Source organism: Hypanus sabinus, chromosome 2, assembly GCF_030144855.1.
Source record: "Hypanus sabinus isolate sHypSab1 chromosome 2, sHypSab1.hap1, whole genome shotgun sequence".
Lineage (NCBI taxonomy): Eukaryota > Metazoa > Chordata > Chondrichthyes > Myliobatiformes > Dasyatidae > Hypanus > Hypanus sabinus.
The window spans coordinates 11,804,071-11,823,128 of NC_082707.1; the positions used below are offsets into that span (position 1 = coordinate 11,804,071).

The 19,058-nt window shown below is 42.1% G+C and overlaps 1 protein-coding gene across 1 annotated transcript; it reads right to left on the reverse strand.

The window, feature by feature from the left end:
• Positions 1-954: 954 nt before the first annotated feature.
• LOC132404224 (extracellular calcium-sensing receptor-like) lies at positions 955-18,245 on the reverse strand. The gene is made up of 5 exons (XM_059988319.1): positions 17,973-18,245; positions 16,250-17,083; positions 15,279-15,506; positions 1,943-2,066; positions 955-1,862 (listed from the first exon to the last, which is right to left on the reverse strand). The coding sequence occupies exons 1-5, from the start codon at positions 18,228-18,230 to the stop codon at positions 955-957; spliced, it is 2,352 nt and encodes a 783-aa protein (XP_059844302.1). The 5' UTR covers positions 18,231-18,245.
• Positions 18,246-19,058: the final 813 nt, after the last annotated feature.

Sequence of the window (19,058 nt, forward strand, 5' to 3'; positions counted from 1 at the left end):
TGGCCGGAGTTTTCTGCGAAACTGAGGGAAGTGCAAGACTGATATATTCCAAATAACAAGAAATTTTCGATGGAAAAAGGACATTACCGTAGTTGGCAAATGAAGTGAAAGCCTAAGTAAAAGCAAAAGAGAGGGCAAACAATTGGATATGACAAAGTTATTTCCCATGGTAGGGGAGTCTAGGACAAGAAGGCACAACTTCAAAATTTGAAGCACGTCCAGTTATAAAGCAGATGCGGTGAAATTAATTTAGTCAGAGGATGATAGATTTGTGGAATTTGTTGCCAGAAGCGACTGTGGAGGACAAGTCATTTAGTGCACTTAGAAACATAGAAACACAGAAAAGCTACAGAGCAATACAGACCATTTGGCCCACAATGTTGTGCCTAACATGTGCTTACTTTATAAATAAAATAGGGTTACCCATAGCCCTCTAGTTCTCTAAGCTCCAGTATCTATCTAGAATTCTTTTAAAAGACCTTATGGTATCATCGTCCACCACCATCGAGGTCAGCCCATTCCACGCACTCACCACTCTCTGCGCAAAAAAAGAATTACCCCTGACATCTCCTCTGTTCCTACTTACAAGCATTATAAAACTGTGCCCTCTCGTGTTGGCTATTTCAGCCCCGGGGGAAAAAGCCTCTGACTATCCATACGATCAATGCCTCTCATCATCTCATTTAAGGAAGAGATAGATAGGTTCTTGATTAGCCATTGCATCAAAGGGTATAGAGAGGAGGCAGGGGAATGGGGATGACTTGCGGAATAGGATCAGCCCATGACTAAATGGATTTGCAGACACGATTGACCGAATGGCCTACTTCTGATTCTATATCATCTGCTATTATGGTCTAAAATTGAACTTTGATCGCATCAGAAGAGTTAAAACTACATTTAATGAACGATGGTTAACCACATGAATGTGACAAAAGTACAAAGAGACGCTGGCAATTATCGTGAACTCCCTTTCGCCATCATGTACTTCTTTGTATTATTCTCTGGTTTCAATAAGATAATGTAACATTTCGGTGCAAAAATGCAGACGAGCAGACCGAAGCTCGATGCCCAGACGGCGAACACTTCTGTAGCCACAGTGTACTTTCCTGGGGAGCTCACGTAAGCTGGAATAAACGTTATCCAAACAGCGCAAAAGATCAGCATGCTGAAAGTGATGTATTTTGCGTCGTTGAAACTGTCCGGGAGTTTCCGGGCCAGAAAAGCAAGCACTAAACACACGATGGACAGCAGTGCAATATAGGCGGACACTAAGTAAAAGGCGGTCAATGAACCCACGTCACATTCCAGAATAATGATGTCTTTGTAATGACTCATGTTTTTCACTGGGAAGGGAGGTGATACGCTGAGCCAGACAACGCAAACTGAACATTGCAAAATGGTAAGGATAAAGACACCTAGTCGTTGCTGCGTGGGTCCGAACCAGTACATTACAGTACTGTTGGGAAGTGTTGCTTTAAAGGCAACCACGACAAGAATGGTTTTGCCTAGGATGCAGGAAATGCAGAGAACGAACATAACCCCGAAAGCTGTGCGACGCAACATGCAGGACCATCCGGACGGTTGTCCAATGAAAGCGAGCGAGAAAATAAAGCACAGCAGGAGGGCGAAGAGAAGCAGAAAACTGAGTTCCGAGTTGTTGGCTTTGACTATGGGTGTTTCTCGATATCGGTAGAAAATGGCAGCGGTAGTCAATGTGAACCACACTCCCAGCAGAGTAAGCGTCACTAATACAAACCCCAGAACTTCTGTAAAGGAAAGAAACTCAACCTTCTTCAGAACACATTGGGTTTTTGCCTGATTGGACCAGTATTCCGAGGGACACTTGATGCAATCCGTGCAATCTGGAAACATAATATTTTGATATGAAATTGCTTGGAATGTGTGTGAATAAAGAGACAATGCTGTTCTTCTCAACACTTACCTGTGGTGTTGCTGATCTCACCGTCGGCACAATCTACACAGCCAAAACAACATATCGGCTGTCCTTTCCGGCTTACCTTTCTTGTTCCAGGAAGACAGGACTCTGAACAAACTGCTCGTGGGATCTGAAGCAATAGAAAACATCCTGATTGTATGCATTGCACGTGTAAATGTGCCCATTAAGCATAATGAATAGTTTTCAAAAACCTTGAAAAGGAGCTTGACCGTAAAAGGAAAATAAATGCCCTGTGAACGTTCAAATAGGTAAATTCTGGACAATATTACTTTTGACGGATATGGGACAACTAACAACGTTTGCTAAAATGGCTGTTCGGCAAAAGTGGAGCTGAAGGGTTGTTTTGATATAGGCAAGGAAGATGATGTCTTGAGTTCGGAATCAGGAATAGTCCACCCGAAATTCTTCAATAAGGAGCAGTAAATGGTTACATTTCAATTTACATCCACGAAACAGCGCACATATCAGAGGCACAGACGGGAAACTATATTCGAATTCTGTACAGCTGGTTATACCTGAAATCCCGATCATTCGGGAGCTTGACAATTTGATCACCAGGACACACACAGAGGCAAATGCACTTAGCGCACACTATATACATAACTGTGTAACTCTCAGCAAGGGGAAAGGGGATAGCCAGACATTGCAGAGGACCCTTGTGGCTGCCACAGGTATATCAGTTTAGATACTGAGATGGTCTGGAGAACGAGTAGACGAAAACCACAGCCGTTAGGTCTCTGACACAAAAACTTGTCTTTGCTTTGAAGGGGCTCGATGGGAGAGTGTGGTGAAGAGACGAGCCGTAGTGATAGGGAGTCCATTGTTTAGGGGAACATACTGGTGCACTTGTGGAACAGAAAGAGATTTCCGGATGTTATGTTGCCTCTGTGGTGCCAGAATTCTTAGGTGGGAGAGTGAACTTTCAGAAGTTAAGATTAACATCGGTACCATTAATATAAGTCAAAAGGTTGATAAAGTTCTGGAAACTGATTCAGGGAGTTAGGTGTTAAGTTAAATGCCGGGATCTCCATATTTGTGATCACAGTATTTTTAAAGGTTCCACGTGCTGACGAGACGATAAATTGGAAGATTATGCGGTTTTTAACACAGAGTAATGGAAGTTATTGCAAGAAGCATTGCTTCATATTTTTGGATCGTTGACCTCTCTTGTGGGGAATTTGGGGCCTGTTTCAAAGGTACGGCGTTCACCTGAAATGGAAGAGGACTAATATCCACGTTGGCGCGTGGCCTAGTGGACAAGGCATCGGACTAGTAACCTGAAGGTCACTGGTTCGAGCCTCAGCTGAGGCAGTGTGTTTGTCTCCTTGAGCAAGGCACTTAACAACACATTGCGCTGCGACGACACTGGTACCAAGGTGCATGGGTCCTAGTGCCCTTCTCTTGGACAAGATCGGTGGCGTGGTGAGGGGAAGGTTGGGCAACTGCTGGTCTCCCATACAACCCTGCCCAGGCCTGCGTCCTGGAAAAAACCTTCCAAGGCGCAAATATATGGTCTCATGAGACTAACGGATGCTTATGAATGATGAATACCCGTGAGGGAAAGTTTGCTGGTGCTACACTCGAGTAGTTTAAGATCGAAGTGTAATGTGATGAAAATCAATGGGCCGGCCTGTGCTGTTAGCAACGTGGTCACAAAGTGGTCATTTGTACCTATGTGGTTAATCCTACATGCCAAGTGTGGAATCGAAAGTCTGAGCATGGTAGGACTAACGTTGTGAATTTTATAAAGTTCAATGCAATGAGTTCTGCAGGCCTGCGGTGACTATAAAGTATGGCTCTGCACATAGGAATATGACATTGTAGCCAATAGTGAGATTTGCTTATAGGATGGACAGTTCAGTAACCCAGATTTTCGTTGTTTTATCGTGAAGGATAGGGAAGTACTAAAGAGGGAAAGACGACATTACTAGTCCCGACAAACGGCAGGACAGTGCCTGGATAGGAATGACTAGAGACCTCGTCTACTGAAGCTACATGGATGAAATTGGGAAATAAGAAAGGGATCAACACATTAACAGAGTCATATTATCGACCACCCAGTAATATGGGGGATTTAGAAGAGCAAAATATTTAGAGAGTTCATAGACTGTTGCCGGAAACTGAAAGTTGTGATAATATTTGATTTTAACTTTAAGCGTATTGACCAGAACTCCCATACTGTAAAAGTGCTGGATGGGAAAGAGATTGTCTACTGTATTCAGGGAAGTTTCCTTCGTCAATACATGGAGTTCGCAAAAGGAATGAATGCGATTCTAGATCTTGTATTGGGAAATGAGACGGGGCACGTGACAGCTATTTGTGCAGTGGAACACTTTTCATCTAGTGGTCATAATGCCCTTAGTTTCAAAATAATTCTGGAGAAAGATAGGTGTGGGTTTTCCGACTACTTAGTCTGATCATGTCCGATCGATGTTGGCCTTATCTCCCTTTTTGTGGCAGTTTCCCTTCACCCTCAATTCCTTTCGAATATCTATCTGACTTTATCTTAAAGATATTTAATTAACTTCCTTTCTCTACCCTCGGGGCAGAGAATCCCAGAGATTAACGAAAATCTCAGAAACCAACTGTCTATGCCCCTCAGCTGGAAATGTTGAACGGTTTACCTCGTGATTGCTTTCCTTTATTCGATAGTCTCCAACTTCTCAATCTACCTCACCATCAACACTTCGGTCCGGCATATTTGACTAAGGACATCGCTCCTTAATCTGAACTCCAAGAAAATAGACCGAGCTGTCCAGAATGTCCTTTATAAATTAAACATGTGAATTATCATCAATATCTGCTCCACAATGTTGCATTCGATACTGAGGGATAGTGCAGAGCACACCAGGACACCAGCGTGCTGGATTCTCTAGTTATCAGCTAGCAATATGTCTTCCCGTATTAAACATACAGTCACTGAAATGAGCAATTTAGTTCACTTTACTAATCGCACGTAACGTAGTTTTCTTACAGAAATATTTAAAAACTTGCCAGAATTATAACTGTATTTGCTTTGCTTTACTGTTCACCCTGTCTCTTTGCTTTCCTCCTTTTCACCAATTCATTTTTTTAAAGAACAGTCTCATTTTATGAAATACTTTCAATATTGGAACTCTCTGAAAACACGAAGTCTAATGTAGGTCAGAGTAGACTACTTGACAGTTCGGCATAGCGAGGATTAATCTGTCTCTTTAGTCATTGCCCCTGAGCTACAGTATTAGGCCATGTAGTATATTCCTGGATTGGACAGATTACAGTCTCGATTAATTCAGATTTCTGGAAGAGTTGGAACGAATTGATATTCTTAAACAGGTGCGGCCACCTCAGGAAAGTGATCCTCGTCATAAGGATCAGACCACTCTATATTTATTTCTCTTCCTATCGTGGTCTTTGAAGGCACCTGAGCACCTATCTACTCCACCTGAATTCGCCTTGTGATATTCTGCAATAGATTAGCAAAAATTGCGGGATACCTGAGGACTGGGAGAAATTCAGAGACCAGCAGAGGAGGACAAAGGGCTTAATTAGGAAAGGGAAAAAATATTATGAGAGAAAGCTGGCAGGGAATATAAAAACTAACTGTAAAAACTTTTATAGATACGTGAAAAGAAAAAAAAGATTGGTCAAGGCAAATGTAGGTCCTTTACACTCAGAAGCAGGTGAATTGATCATAGGGAACAAAGACATGGCAGACCAATTGAATAACTACTTTGGTTCTGTATTCACTAAGGAGGACATAAATAATCTTCCGGAAATAGTAAGGGACCGAGTGTCTAGTGAGATGGAGGAACTGAGGGAAATACAGGTTAGTAGGGAAGTGGTGTTAGGTAAATTGAAGTGATTAAAGGCAGACAAACCCCCAGGGCCAGATGGTCTGCATCCCAGAGTGCTTGAGGACGTAGCCCAAGAAATAATGGATGCATTAGTGATAATTAGTTCCTGAGGATTGGAGGGTGGCTAATGTTACACCACTTTTTAAAAAAAAGGAGAGAGAGAGAAACCGGGGAATTATAGACCGGTTAGTCTGACATCGGAGGTGGGGAAAATGCTAGAGCCGGTTATCAAAGATGTGATAACAGCACATTTGGAAAGAGGTGAAATCATCGGACAAAGTCAGCATGATTTGTGAAAGGAAAATCATGTCTGACGAATATTATAGAATTTTTTGAAGATGTAAGTAGTAGAGTCGATAGGGGACAGCCAGTGGATGTGGTACATTTGGATTCTCAAAAGGCTTTGTACATGGTCCCACACAGGTTATCCACTTTGGTTGCAATAACAGGAAAACAGATTATTATCTGAACGGTGGCCGATTAGGAAAAGGGAAGATGCAACGAGACCTGGGTGTCATTGTACACCAGTCATTGAAGGTGTGCATGCAGGTACAGCAGGCGGTGATAAAGGCAAATGGTATATTGGCATTCATAGTAAAATGATTTGAGTACAAGAGCAGGGAGGTTCTACTGCAATTATACAAGGCCTTGGTGAGACCGCACCTAGAATATTGTGTGCAGTTTTGGTCCCCTAATCTGAGGAAAGACATTCTTGCCATAGAGGGAGTACAGAGAAGGTTCATCAGATTGATTCCTGGGTTGGCAGGACTTTCATACGAAGAAAGACTGGGTCGACTAGGCTTATACTCACTGGAATTTAGAAGGTTGAGAGGGGATCTTATTGAAACGTATAAAACTCTAAAGGCTAGATGCGGGAAGATTGTTTCCGATGTTGGAGAAGTCCAGAACGAAGGGTCACAGTTTAAGGATAAAGGGGAAGCCTTTTAGGACCGAGATGAATAAAAACTTCTTCACACAGAGAGTGACGAATCTGTGGAATTCTCTGCCACAGGAAACAGTTGAAGCCCGTTGATTGGCTATATTTAAGAGAAAGTTAGATATGGCCCTTGTGGCTAACGGGATCAGGGGGTATGGAGAGAAAGCAGGTACAAGGTTCTGAGTTGGATGATCAGCCATGATCATACTGAGTGGCGGTGCAGGCTCAAAGGACCGAATGGCCTACTCCTGCACTTATTTTCTATGTTTCTATGTTTCTATGCTAATAACCATATAAACATATAACAATCACAGCATGGAAACAGGCCATCTCGGACCTCCTAGTCCGTGCCGAGCTCTTAATCTCACCTAGTCCCACCTACCCGCACTCAGCCCATAACCCTCCACTCCTTTCCTGTCCAAATACTATCCAATTTTACCTTAAATGACACAACTGGACTGGCCTCTACTACTTCTACAGGAAGCTCATTCCACACAGCTATCACTCTCTGAGTAAAGAAATACACCCTCGTGTTTCCCTTAACCTTCTACCCCCTAACTCTCAAATCATGTCCTCTCGTTTGTATCTCCCCTACTCTCAATGGAAACAGCCTATTCACGTCAACTCTATCTATCCCTCTCAAAATTTTAAATACCTCGATCAAATCCCCCCTCAACCTTCTACTCTCCAATGAATAGAGACCTGACTTGTTCAACCTTTCTCTGCAACTTAAGTGCTGAAACCCAGGTAACATCCTAGTAAATCGTCTCTGCACTCTCTCTAATTTATTGATATCTTTCCTATAATTTGGTGACCAGAACTGTACACAATATTCCAAATTTGGCCTTACCAATTTCTTGTACAAATTCAATATTACATCCCAACTTCTGTACTCAATGCTTTGATTTATAAAGGCCAGCGTTCCAAAAGCCTTCTTCACCACCTTATCTACATGAGACTCCACTTTCAGGGAACTATGCACAGTTATTCCTAGATCTCTCTGTTCCTCTGCATTCCTCAATGCCCTACCTTTTACCCTGTATGTTCTATTTGGATTATTCCTGCCAAAATGTAGAACCTCACACTTCTCAGCATTAAACTCCATCTGCCAACGTTCAGCCCATTCTTCTAACCGGCATAAATCTCCCTGCAAGCTTTGAAAATCCACCTCATTATCCAGAACACCTCCTACCTTAGTATCATCGGCATACTTACTAATCCAATTTACCACCCCATCATCCAGATCATTTATGTATATTACAAACAACATTGGGCCCAAAACAGATCCCTGAGGCACCCCGCTAGTCACCGGCTTCCATCCCGATAAACAATTATCCACCACTACTCTCTGGCATCTCCCATCTAACCACTGTTGAATCCATTTTATTACTCCAGCATTAATATCTAACGACTGAATCTTCTTAACTAACCTTCCATGTGGAACTTTGCCAAAGGCTTTGCTGAAGTCCATATAGACTACATCCACTGCCTTACCCTCGTCAACATTCCTCGTAACTTCTTCAAAAAATTCAATAAGGTTTGCCAAACATGACCTTCCACGCACAAATCCATGCTGGCTACTTCTAATCAGATCCCGTCTATCCAGATAATTATAAATACTATCTCTAAGAATATTTTCCATTAATTTACCCACCACTGATTTCAAACTGACAGGTCTATAATTGCTAGGCTTCCTTCTAGAACCCTTTTTAAACAATGGAACCACATGAGCAATACGCCAATCCTCCGGCAAATCCCCGTTTCTAATGACATATTAAAGATCTCCGTCAGGGCTCCTGCTATTTCTACACAAACTTCCCTCAAGGTCCTGGGGAATATCCTGTCAGGACCCGGAGATTTATCCACTTTTAAATTTCTTAAAAGTGCCAGTACCTCCACCTCTTTAATTGTCATAGGTTCCATAACTTCCTTACTTGTTTCCCACACCTTACACAATTCAATATCCTTCTCCTTAGTGAATACCGAAGAGAAGAAATCATTCAAAATCTGTCCCATCTCCTTCGGTTCCACACATAGCAGACCACTCTGATTCTCTAAGGGGCCAATTTTATCCCTCACCATCCTCTTGCTTTTAATATAACTGTAGAAACCTTTCGGATTTACTTTCAACTTATTTGCCAAACCAACCTCGTATCTTCTTTTAGCTTTTCTAATCTCTTTCTTAAGATTCCTTTTACATTCTTTATATTCCTCAAGCAATTACTTTACTCCATGCTGCCTATATCTATTGTAGACATCCCTCTTTTTCTGAACCAAATTTCTAATATCCCTTGAAAACCATGGTGCTCTCATACCTTTAACCTTTCCTTACATCCTAACAGGAACATAAAGATACTGTACCCTCATAATTTCACCCTTAAATGACCTCCATTTCTCTATTACATCCTTCCCATAAAACAACTTGACCCAATCCACTCTCTCTAAATCCCTTCGCATCCCCTCAAAGTTAGCCTTTCTCCAATCAAAAATCTCAACTCTAGGTCCAGTCCTGTCCTTCTCCATAATTATATTGAAGCTAATGCTATTGTGATCACTGGACCCGAAGTGCTCCCCAACACATACATCTGTCAGCTGACCTATCGCATTCCCTAACAGGAGATCCAACACTGCCCCTTCTCTAGTCGGTACTTCTATGTATTGTTGCAACAAACTAACCTGCACACATTTCACAAACTCTAAACCATCCAGCCCTTTTACAGAATGAGCTTCCCAGTCTACGTGTGGAAAATTAAAATCTCCCACAATCACCAGCTTGTGTTTACTACAAATATCTGCTATCTCCTTACACATTTGCTCTTCCAAAGCACCGCCATAAGATTTTCTCGGACAAGCAATGCAACACCTCCTCCTCTGGCCCCTCCTACTCTATCACACCTGAAGCAACTAAATCCAGGTATATTTAGTTGCCAATCACACCCTTCCTGCAACCATGTTTCACTAATAGCTACAACATCATAATTCCAGGTATCAATCCACGCTTTAAGCTCATCCACCTTTCTTACAATGCTCCTAGCATTAAAATAGATACATTTAAGATACTCTCCATCTCCTCCTCTCTTTCCATCCCTAAAAATGCATTCAAATTTATTATCCTTTTCTTTCTTCTCCCCTACATCTTCGGGCTGAGCGCATCCCTTCTCCATCACCTGCCTTTCCTCCCTCACACACTGTCTATTTACTTGCTCCACTGGTGAACTAACCTCCTCTCCCATAGTCTCCTCAAATAGTCTCCCGCCCCGCCATCTTACTAGTTTAAAGTCCGCCCTGTAGCCCTAGCAAACCTCCCCGCTAGGATATTGGTCCCCCCACGATTCAAGTGTAACCCGTCCTTCTTGAACAGGTCACGCCTGCCCCAGAAGAGGTCCCAATGATCCAGAAACTTGAATCCCTGCCCCCTGCTCCAATCCCACAGCCACGCATTCATCCTCCACCTAATTCTATTCCTAATCTCACTGTCGCGTGGCACAGGCAGTAATCCCGAGATTACTACCTTTGCGGTCCTTCTTCTTAAATGCCTTCCTAACTCCCTACACTCTCGTTTCAGGACCTCTTCCCCTTTCCTTCCTATGTCATTGGTACCTACATGTACCACGACTTCTGGCTCTTCACCCTCCCACTTCAGGATATCTTGGACATGGAGCCCAAAGATATGGAAGACGAGTTTAAATGTTTTTCTTTAGCATCTATAGATATTTAGAAAGTGTACAAAGAATCTGTGGAGGTATGGTAAAACATCACGAGTTCAGCGACCGTTAACAGATTTTTAACAGACCGTTAAAGCGGACTAAATAGGAATTGTGACGTGGCTCAGTGCGTGGTAATTCGTGTCAAACGAATCTTATCAAGTTACTTCTGGAAGTTACCAAAAGTTGGAAGGAAAGGCAGTGCATGCTGTAATATAGCAAGGCCTTTGAGAATGTCCCATATAGGAGGCTGATGAAAGAACTTCCATCGCTTCACATTCAAGATGAAGTAATAAGTTTGGTTACCCTATGCCGTTTCGGCAAAAGCCCGAGAGTGGTAGTTGATGGTTACCTCTATTACTGGACGCTTGTAAATAGTGGTTTCTACAAAGATCAGTCGTGGATCTTTCTTTTGTTTGTCATCTACGTCAATAACCTGGATGAGAATGTTGAAAATTTCTGGATGACACTAAAATGGAGTTGTAGTGGACTGTTTAGGAGCAAGGCGTATTTACGAGGATAGTAAAATAGAATGGACTCCTGAAGCTTGACGCAGGAACTCGACAAGTAGTGTGAATAGGCTGAAAAATGACAAATGGAGTATAATGCAGAAAAGTGAGAGATATTGCAATTTGGGAGGATAGACCAGGTAGGACTTACACAGTGAGAGATCGGGCACTGAGGAATGCAGTAGAACAGTAGGATTCCAGAATACAGGTTTATAATTAATTGACGATGGCGTTACAGGTAGATGGGGTTATAAAAATAAATTGAGCACACTGACTTCATAAGTGACAGTATTCACTACAGGAGCTCCGATGTTATGATGACGTTGAATAAGACGATTTTGATAACTAGTTTGGAGTATTGTGTGTAGTTGTGGTCACCAACCTTTCGAAATTATATCAAAAAGATCGAAAAGGTGCAGAGAAAAAAGTAAACACATGTTTGTAGGGCACGAGCACCAAGATATAGGGAAGGTTTGTATGGGTTAGGACTTAATTCCGTGAAGGTGTTGAAGAACTGAGGGTCTTTTCTTAGATACGTCTTAAATTATGAGCAGTATAGAGAGGACAACTACAAGCAGGCTTTTCCCACTAAGGTTGGGTGAGCCTAGAACTAGAGCCCATTGGTTAAGGTTGAAAAGTGGAGTGTTTAAAGGAAACATTGGGGGTGGGGTGCTTCTTCACGGAGATGTGATGAGATTGGTGAACAAGTCAGGTCAAGTCAAGTCGTTTTATATTGCCATTTTGACCATAAACTGTACACAGTAAGAACGAAACAACGTTCCTCCAGGACCATAGTGTTATATGATACAGCACAAACTTACACTAGACTATATGAGATAACTCAAGGCAACACTAGACTACGTAAAACAACACAAAACTACACTTGACCAGAGACCTACACAGGACTACATAACGTGCACAGAACAGTGTTGGGCAGTGCAATAATTAATTAATAAACACGGCAATAGGCACAGTAGAGGACACATTACGATATAATAATGCATGATGTACATTTCAGTCTTGACTCTGGGTATTGAAGTGTCTGTCGGCTTGGGGAAAGAAACTGTTGTACAGTCTGGTCGTAAGAGACCGAATGCTTCGGTAACGTTTGCCAGATGGCAGGTGGGAGAAGAACTTGAATGAGGGGTGCGTGAGGTCCTTCATAATTCTGTTAGTTTTGCGAGTGCAGCGTGTGGTGTAAATATCTGTAATGGCGGGAAGAGAGACCCCTGTGATCTTCTCAGCTGACCTCACTATGCGCTGCAGAATATTGCGATCCAAGACTGTGCAATTCCCGAACCAGGCAGTGATGCATCTGCTCAGGATGCTCTCGATACATCCACTGTAGAATGTGGTGAGGTTGGTAGATGGACTTTTCTCCGCCTTCGCAGAAAGTAGAGATGTTGCAGGGCTTTCTTGACTATGGAGCTGGTGTTGACGGACCAGGTGAGATTCATCGCCAGGTGAACACCAAGAAATTTGGTGCTATTAACGATCTCAACGGAGGAGCTGTCAATGTTCAGCGGAGAGTGGTCCCTCCGTGTTCTCCTGAAGTCAGCAACCATCACTTCTGTTTTGTTCATATTCAGAGACAGGTTGTTGGCTCTGCGCCAGTCCGTTAGCCGTTATACCTCCTCTCTATATGGTGACTCATCGTTCTTGCTGATAAGACCCACAACGGTCGTGTCATCGGCGATCTTGATGATGTGGTTCGAACTGTGTGTTGCTGCACAGTCGTGGGTCAGCAGAGGGAACAGCAGTGGACTGACCGCACAGACCTGGGGAGCCCCGTGTTCACTGTGATATTGTTGGAGAGGATGTTGCCGATCCGGACTGACTGGGGTCTCCCAGTCTGGAAGTCTAGGATCCAGTTGTAGAGCGAGATGTTCAGGCCCAACAGTTTCAGCTTTCCAATCAGGTATGAGGAATGATTATGTTGAATGCTGAACTGAAGTCTATGAACAGCATTCGAATGTCGGTGTCTTTTTTTGTCCAGATGTGTGAGGGCCAAGTGGAGGGTGGTGGCGATGGCGTCGTCTGTTGAACGGTTAGGACGAAATGCCAATGGAAGTTATGGGTGCGCATTTGATTTCAATATTTAAAGAAGTTTGCAAATGTATGGAGGATTATGGTCCGGGTTGAGATCGATGAAACTAGGCATTGAACTGCACCTGCACCATATTCCTCCAACCACCTTTCATCCATGTACCAGTCCAGGTTTTTCTTAAATATTAAAAGTGAGCACGCATTTACCACTTCAAATGACAGTTCATTCCACACTCCCACCACTCTCTGTGTGAAGAAGCTCCCCCCATGTTCCCTTTAAACTTCCCCCCCTCCGCAGTTAACCCATGTCCTCTGTTTTCTTATGCTCCCCTAACCTCAGTAGACAAAGCTTGCTTGCATTCACTCTATCTATACCTATCATAATTTTATATACCTCTATCAAATCTCCCCTCATTCTTCTACGCTCCAGGGAATAAAGTCCGAACCTATTCAACCTTTCTCTGTAACTCAGTTTCTCAAGTCCCGGCAACACCCTTGTAAAGCTTCTCTGCACTCTTTCAACCTTATTAATATCCTTCCTCTAATTCCGCGACCAAAACTGCACACAATACTACAAATTCAGCCTCACTAATGCCTTATACATCCTCACCATAAAGTTCTAACTCTTACACTCAATACTTTGATTTATAAAGGCCAATGTACCAAAAGCTCTCTTTACTAACCTATCTACCTGTGACGCCACTTTTAGGGAATTTTGCATCTGTATTCCTAGACCCCTCTGTTCTACTGCACTCCTCAGTGCCCTATCATTTATTTTGTATGTTCTACCTTGGACTTTCCTTCCAAAGTGCAATAACTCACACTTGCCTTTATTAAACGCATTCAGCCCATTTGTCCAGCTGGTCCAAATCCCCTGCAAGCTTTGAAAACTTTCCTCCTTGTGCACTCCACCTCCACTCTTTGTATCATCAGCAAATTTGCTGATCCAATTTACCACATTACCATCCAGATCATCGATATAGATGACAAATAATAATGGACCCAGTACTGATTCATGTGTCGCACCACTAGTCACAGGACTAGTGTAGTTGGATATTTTACTGGCTCTTTGTTTTGTTTGTCTGTTTGTTGAGCTCAGCTCTACTGTCACCTCTTTTGGCAGTCAGTCTGACTGCACTTTGTTTGTACGCTTCCTTTTGTAGCGCTTTCAGCTTTACCACAGCATTGATTTCGTGGCGGAGTTTTGGCTTTTGCTGTCGAACATTCTCACTCTGTCTGACCATAATAATAGCTTTCTCTTGTGTGAGGTTAGTATGCGGCTGAAGTCTCTCTGAAAATATGATATCTTTTAGCCTATCGACAATCATGCCTTCAGTGACCTCATCTCTCAGATATCCATATATACAGTGGTCTGACAGCCGTTTACACTTTCACCTAGCTCATGTCTACTGGAGTTCTATTTTGCCTGGTCATATATTACCTTTCGTTTTCCTTTGAAATATTATCTGAAACTATCCTGTATTTTTCTGTACTCCTAATATACCCAGGATATAAATCAGCTGTGTCCTCCCTGTTTTCTATGGATATCAGTGTGTTTACTTGAGCCTCTTCTGAAGCCTGAATGAGATTGCTTAAAACCTAAATCTCTCAAAGAGTCTGAACTATCTCTCAATAGCCTTTGGTTTGCAGAAATTAACTATCTCAGTGGGCTTTATTGGCTATGTAGATATAGATATCGCACGTATTTGCTCCATTTCCTTCGTTTGTTTATTGCTTTATTTATTTGCAATATTAAAGTCTTTTTTTTTCCCGCAGAGACTTTGACTTCCGTCTCTGAATTCTCTTTTGTGTCCGTGTCTCTCTGCATTTCTGCAAGCTAGTGGTCCAGAGTGTATTACAATATATCCACTTTTAGCTGCAGTTCAAACGCGTTTCCTAGCAATTTCGCCTCTTTCTCAGGTCAGGCCTCATAGCTATCGAAGTCGCATAGGCAGTTTTGGTTGAGATGTTTCTGGATATTCTAAGCGAACAAGAACAGCCTTAACATAAATTCTTTCTTGTTGTGGATCTCATTTGGTCTGTATCATCAACGATAAATCACTTATGACACATTGTTACATTCATTCTGGATGCATAATGCAGAGCAAAGCAGCACGGCAGCCTGTACAATACTCAACTGTACTTAATTTCTAACCTGATTGCACAGTACGTGAGCCCTTACCATGTGGGGACGACTAATGCAGTGACATTAGAATAACGCTATGAACTACTACGGCATACATACGCAGCTATTTTCCATATCAAGTGAATATTAAAAGAAGGCCATACCGTATTTTGTGTCGTGCTCCACATGATATCTCCGACATTTATTAATAGTTCGTGCCCTGGCTTTGCCGAGCCGTCATAATATCCGACGTTTACAATGTCAACGCCGCCCTTGAATTTGGCTTGTAAGTTCACGATTTCGTATCTTGGCACCGGGTCTCCATTTTCATCAAAATATACTGTGTCCCCAGTCTTCGCTGTGAAATTCACAGTGCGAAGGTAGTGCAGTAACTAGTGAGGGAACGGTAGGAAACGAAACATGTGAGGGTCTCCTTTAATCAGTGTGTGGATACCATCGACTTAAATACAGACAATCAAATTTGCTGTAAACGTAAATGATTCAAATGCATTGCATGACAAGTACTACATAATGGAGGTACGTATATTTGATCTTGCCGGGGAGAGTGGATAGGTTTAAGGAATAATATAGTTGTCGTTGATACCCAGATGTGATCACTGAATCTGAAGCTGTGTGTGGTGGATCTAAGGCACGGTTTTGACTCGTACTCCAGGACTGTACGTCATTGTGAAACCACAAGGATGCATTTATGTTCTCTGTACAGTTTGTTAGACGCTACCCTCTCAAAATTATCTAATAAAGTGACAAAGTCCACAGGTACCGACAATACGAACATCAGGAGAGTTCTGCGAGTGACATTTCCAGCACTCATCCAACAGTCAATAAACTTTGTAAGCGATCTACGCCTGGACAGCACTGTTCTTAGGGAAGATTACATATCTGTACATTAAATGCTAAATTTCCCGCTGAACAATAGATTGGCGTGTAAAACATTGGAAACCGTGTTCTGAGAATAGGTTTCACCATAAAAAAGGCAATTCATTACTAAAATTTAGTGGCTAGTGGTTGAATGTTGGAAAATGAAAATGTAACGCAAGATATATTTCAAAATATATTCATATCTGATGGCCTTCTCAATGGTTTGCATGATTTGGAAAATGAATTACATGCCTACCTGCCACGGCTCGAAATTTGCAATATGTGCACATGTGTTATTCATGAACGGGCCGTCGCCTTCTACACAAGTTAACAGATTATGGATTGCGTGAGCGATGGAGTAGACCGCTGTATACACGTGGTATGAACTCCCGTCCATTATTGCCGGAAGGTAGGCATTTTCTATCCCATCCATCTTCTCCTTCCCTGTGCATTTCCGAACTTGACTTGGAGAGTTCTCCGGGCTTCTCCCTCTGTCTCTGGTAAAAGAGCAGCTGAATAAAGTTTCCCAGAACTCCATCACCAAATTATTGCCAGGGAAGTTGGAAGGATGGACGTTATGCAGATAATCTCTGAGATCATTAATCTCTATCCTTCTGGTTGCCAGTCCGATTGTTCCTGCGAGATAAATTACTCGCTCTTCAGGGAGGAGAAGATCTGCTGTCACCCATGCCTCACTTCCTATCCACTGTATACCAGTTACATTTTGACGCAAAATTTCATTCAATAAAATTCGCATATCACCAACGTTAGCAAAAGCCACTACCACTTTAGTGGACGCCTGTTTAATCACCTGGACAATTTTTCTGATTTTCTCTGGCGGGTCGGTCCTGTAAAATGACTCAGAGTAGGCAATGCATACCCCAATTTTTTCCACATGTTCCACAAATCCTTCCATTCCGAAATTACCGTAATCGGTGTTACTTCTAATAGTTCCAATCCAAGTCCATCCAAATTTCCTCACCAGTTCAGCGAGAATTTTAGATTGGTACTGGTCGCTAGGAATAGTTCGAAAAAACGTAGGGTATTCAATTTTATCGCTGAGACAAGAGCAGGTGGAATAGTAGCTAACCTGTTGAAAGGGAGGCAAATAGATGTATATTACTGCAAGTAAAAGTTTATGAATCCTTTTATGATTGTACACAACTGCAATATTAAACAAAGCACAAGAAGAATATACAGTATGTTACTGGCATAATTTAGAACTTTGCTTAAACGACTTAATTATCACTGTTTAGAATTCTGTTCGCTCAGTTATAGGAACAATGTAATGGCTTTGCAGGATTACTAGGTTGCCATCTGAATTAGAGAGCATGTGCTGCAATGGGAAATTGCACAAACCTGGTGAGTTTTCCCTGGAATGCCGAAGGATTTGTGAGATGTGACTGAAATATACAAGATTATGCGACAGAGAAAGAGAACATCGCCCGTGTTTTTTTTCTACCAGGCTTTAAATGTTTCATACACAGTTGTAGAGATTAAAGGAGAGAGACAACAAAGAACAAAGGAGATGAGCCGGGCCCTTTTCTCCCACACAGTGTTCGTTGCCTGAAATATGATACGTGTGGGTCGAGGCGTGTAAATTCGATAGAGGCACCTAATAAACTCTTAGATGGTACATGAAGGTGCCGAGAGCAGAGGGACATTGACGTTGTGTAGACAACCGGGTTTAGTTTAGTTCGCCATTTAATTAGTAGTTTAATTAATCCGGCACAACAGTTCGACCAGAGTGAATGCTCCTTATTTGTATACCACTTTTGTATGCGCTGTATATCACTTTTTGTCATATTTCAACTGCTGTAAAATCTGAAGATAAACATGCATGTGTTTAAATTGTTTCTGTTAAGACGTCCTACTTCTGCATTGGATTGTATGCTTTTATTTGTGCTGATAGGGAAATAGTACAGTTATAGTACAAATACAATTGAATAGCTCATACAGTTGAATAACTGTGACATTACCAGCGGAATCCTGAAGGAACCTATTGTCCTGGCGGTTACGATAGAATTTGTAGACACCTCGCATCCAATAATAGCAGCGACATTGGAGGGACCTCTACATTCAGTGTATTCAATTACTTCTCCTTCTCCATTGATCAAAGACAGCGCTGCTTGCGAGGCGATGGCGGAAGCTGAACAATCATCATGGATCTGATACCCGAGTGTGATCCCCGGGAGAAGATTCTCATCCTGGTTTATTTCTTCAATGGCAAAAATCATCGTTTGCGCCAGTCGGAAGTTGGCAAACCAAAAACTGTCGGATTAATGTAAAATGAGGATATAAAGAGTTTAGGTTCAAGGTGTCTGTACAACAAGGACACAGATTTCTTTGGTCACCATGTAATAGTCAGTTTATCGACAGAGAATTACCAAAAATTCCACGAGGTGTGTTATGTTCTATTAACGCCGACTAGAGACATTAGTTACAGAAAATATCGCAATCAAAGTGTTGGTCGGCGGCAACAAGGGATAGAAACACATGAAATGCCACAGTTGCTGGAAACCCTGAGGAACACACATCAAATGCAGGAGAAAATCATCAGATCAGCCAGCATCTCTGCACAAAAATACATCGTCGACGTTTCATGGCTCTTCAGCAAGACTCATAATGATAAATGCACTTGGTATCTTCAAGTTATGTCCTATTGCAAGTGACTACAGAATTCCAAATGCGGCACTGCGGTACATAATTTACCACTATCTCCTGCGAATGATTACCGGAAGTTGAAACACATTTTTAACGTGTTTTTCTAGGATCTCCCAGATGGGGAGAAATAGCATGACTACCATACCGCTCAAGTCGCATTCTTTGTGCCATCATGTCTCATAATCGCAAAGAGGAAAACAAAGTGTTGAATAACAAACATATGCGTTTAAAGGCACATTGAACATTGAACATTTGTGAACATTGAACTACCTATTTCACGTTGATTCACAAAATTTAAAATGAATATTCCACCATTCTGAAAGAGTAGCATTAAAACACAATGATAATATTATGTACTACTTTTCAGATGGCAATTAGCTCCCGAATTGAAAGATCTAATA

Coding starts and splice junctions, on each gene's coding strand:
- LOC132404224 (XM_059988319.1), bottom strand. CDS start 18,230: ATGATTTTTGCCATTGAAGAAATAAACCAGGATGAGAATCTTCTCCCG. Junction 17,084..17,972: donor GTTCCTTCAGGATTCCGCTG/GTAATGTCACAG, acceptor CCCTTTCAACAG/GTTAGCTACTATTCCACCTG. Junction 15,507..16,249: donor CAAATTTCGAGCCGTGGCAG/GTAGGCATGTAA, acceptor TTCCCTCACTAG/TTACTGCACTACCTTCGCAC.